This window comes from Etheostoma cragini, unplaced genomic scaffold (genome assembly GCF_013103735.1).
Source record: "Etheostoma cragini isolate CJK2018 unplaced genomic scaffold, CSU_Ecrag_1.0 ScbMSFa_4478, whole genome shotgun sequence".
NCBI classification, from domain to species: Eukaryota; Metazoa; Chordata; class Actinopteri; order Perciformes; family Percidae; genus Etheostoma; species Etheostoma cragini.
In genome coordinates this window covers 1-2,619 of record NW_023268854.1, presented here as the reverse complement: position 1 = coordinate 2,619, position 2,619 = coordinate 1, and the positions used below count along the sequence as shown (strand labels likewise).

Genomic DNA, 2,619 nt, shown 5'->3' with positions numbered 1-2,619 from the left:
TATATATATATCTATATATCTATATATATATATTTTTAAGCAGGTGGCTAGTTGTTTTCATCTGGTGACAGTTCATCTTCTCTTGCAAAGTCAGCAACTGCTCACAGCTTAGCTACTGCTGTCTGTAGTGTTCCAAGTGTATAAGAAAAAGATTGAATTCCTCAAACATTTTATTAGAACACAGACATTATTTTGCATTTTTTTACACTTTCCTTTGTGTTCCCAGTGTGTAGATATGGCTGAAGCCAGTTGTCAACTGTCTGAATATCAGTTTCTGTGCTCCATCTGTCTGGATGTGTTTACTGATCCTGTCTCCACATCATGTGGACACAACTTCTGCAGAAACTGCATTACTGAACACTGGGATACTAACCACCAGTACCTGTGTCCGCTGTGTAAAAATATTTTCAACACAAAACCTGAGCTGCTCATCAACACTTTCATCCGTGAGATGGTCGCTCAGTTCAGACAGTCAGCTCAACAGAAAGCCAGCAGCAGCAGCTCAGAGCAACAAGTGTCCAAACCAGGAGAAGTTCCCTGTGACGTCTGCACTGGAACCAAACTGAAGGCCCTGAAGTCCTGCCTGGTGTGTCTGGCCTCCTACTGTGAGACTCACCTGGAGCCTCATCTGACCACATCAGGTCTGAAAAGACATCAGCTGATCGACCCTGTGGAGAACCTGGAAGGCAGGATGTGTACGAAGCACGATAAACCTCTGGAGCTGTTCTGTAAGACCGACCAGACATGTGTCTGCATGCTCTGCACTGTTTTAGACCACAAGATGCATGATGTTGTTCCTCTGAAAGAAGGATATGAAGGAAAGAAGGCAGAGCTGGGGAAGACAGAGGCTGAAATCCAGCAGATGGTCAAAGAGAGACAACAAAGGATTCGGAATATTAAACGGAGAATCAATTCAAGCAGGAAAAATGCAGAGTTAGAGATAAGGGATGGTTTTGAGGCCTTCACAGCTCTGATTAAGATAGTTGAGAAAACCATGAACAACCTCATAGACACAATTCAAGATAGGCAGAACGCAATAGAAAAACAGGCCGAAGCTTTCATCACAGAGCTGGAACAGGAAATCTCTGAGCTGATGAAGAGAAGAACTGAGGTGGAGCAGCTCTCACGCTCTGAAGACCACTTCCATGTTCTCCAAAGCGTCCAGTCCATGGCAGCTGTTCCACCCACCAAAGACTGGACAGTGGTCAGAGTGTGTCCACAATCATATGTGGGGAGTGTGGTGAGGGCTTTGGCTCAGCTGGAGGAGGAACAGAGTGAAGCCGTTAAGAGGCTTTTTAAATCTGAACTAAAGGGGGTCCAGCAGTATGCAGTGGATGTGAGTCTTGATCCTGAAACAGCACATCCTCAACTCATCCTGTCTCATGATCGGAAACAAGTGTATCATAGTGGTGATGTGAAGAAAACTCTCCCTGACAAGCCAGAGAGATTTTCTAATTGTCTTTGTGTTTTTGGAAAGCAGAGTTTCTCAGAGCAGACTACCTCTTTAGGCAGATTTTATTTTGAGGTTGAGGTTAAAGAAAAGACTAAATGGACTTTAGGAGTGGCCAGAGAGTCGATCAACAGGAAAGAAAACATCAAACTGAGCCCTGGAGATGGTTACTGGACTGTAGGATTGAGAAATGAAAATAAGTACCAAGCAAACGCTGCCCGTACAGTCCTTCTGTCTCTGAAGTCTCGGCCTCAGAAGGTGGGGGTGTTTGTGGATTGTCTGGAGGGTCTGGTATTGTTTTATGACGTAGATGCTGCAGCTCTTATCTACTCCTTTACTGGCTGCTGCTTCACTGAGAAAGTCTACCCGTACCTCAGTCCCTGTCCTAATGATGGTGGTAAAAACTCTGCCCCTCTGATCCTGTCTCCTGTCATTCGCATTTAGACCGAGTAGAACATTATTCAAAAAGAAATGCAATCAGCCTCATGTTGTCCTGGGGACAAATTTGACTCATTTCCAAGTTTTCTTTTTAATACCAGAAATATGGGAGGTTGAAAATGTTGAACAAGGCGGGTAATAAAGCGGAACAAATATTGGAAAAAGTGACAAAAACTACAAAAAAAATCTTCAAAAACACCGTAAATAAGCATCAAAACCTTGGTGAAAAAGCGGCTAAAATGTTAAAAAAGTGACAAAGACTTTGGGGGAGAATGATAAAAATGTTGAAAAAAATGTAACACTTTTTTTTAATGAAAAAAGCAATAAAACATTGAGAAAGGGACAAAAGTGTATTTTTCATGGTCGAGGGAAAGACAACACAAGGGTTACATAAGAGTACATATTGTTTAGTAGCAGTCACTGTATTTTGGTTATTGTGGGGGTGGTGGACGGGTCAAACACAGGACTTTCACCGGGGAGAGCGTGGATCGTGTCCTTAACCGTTCACGTGTCACGGAATCGTAAGCCTAATCGTGTGTTATATGACGCTAAAGGAGACGACCAAGCGTGTTATATGACGCTAAAGGAGACGACCAAGCGCGTTATATGACGCTAAAGGAGACAACCAAGCGTGTTATATGACGCTAAAGGACACAACCAAGCGTGTTATATGACGCTAAAGGAGACAACCAAGCGTGTTATATGACGCTAAAGGAGATGACCAAGCGTGT

The 2,619-nt window shown here is 43.3% G+C and overlaps 1 protein-coding gene across 2 annotated transcripts; it reads left to right on the top strand.

Moving 5' to 3' along the window:
* Positions 1-202: 202 nt before the first annotated feature.
* Positions 203-1,926, top strand: LOC117941151 (nuclear factor 7, ovary-like). Of its 2 annotated transcripts, XM_034866238.1 has the most exons (2): positions 203-568; positions 827-1,926. In XM_034866238.1, the coding sequence occupies exons 1-2, from the start codon at positions 236-238 to the stop codon at positions 1,892-1,894; spliced, it is 1,401 nt and encodes a 466-aa protein (XP_034722129.1). In that variant the 5' UTR covers positions 203-235; the 3' UTR covers positions 1,895-1,926. The 2 variants fall into 2 exon arrangements, with proteins under 2 accessions (XP_034722129.1, XP_034722128.1); XM_034866237.1 differs by having other exon boundaries at positions 209-1,926.
* The last annotated feature ends 693 nt before the right edge of the window (positions 1,927-2,619 follow it).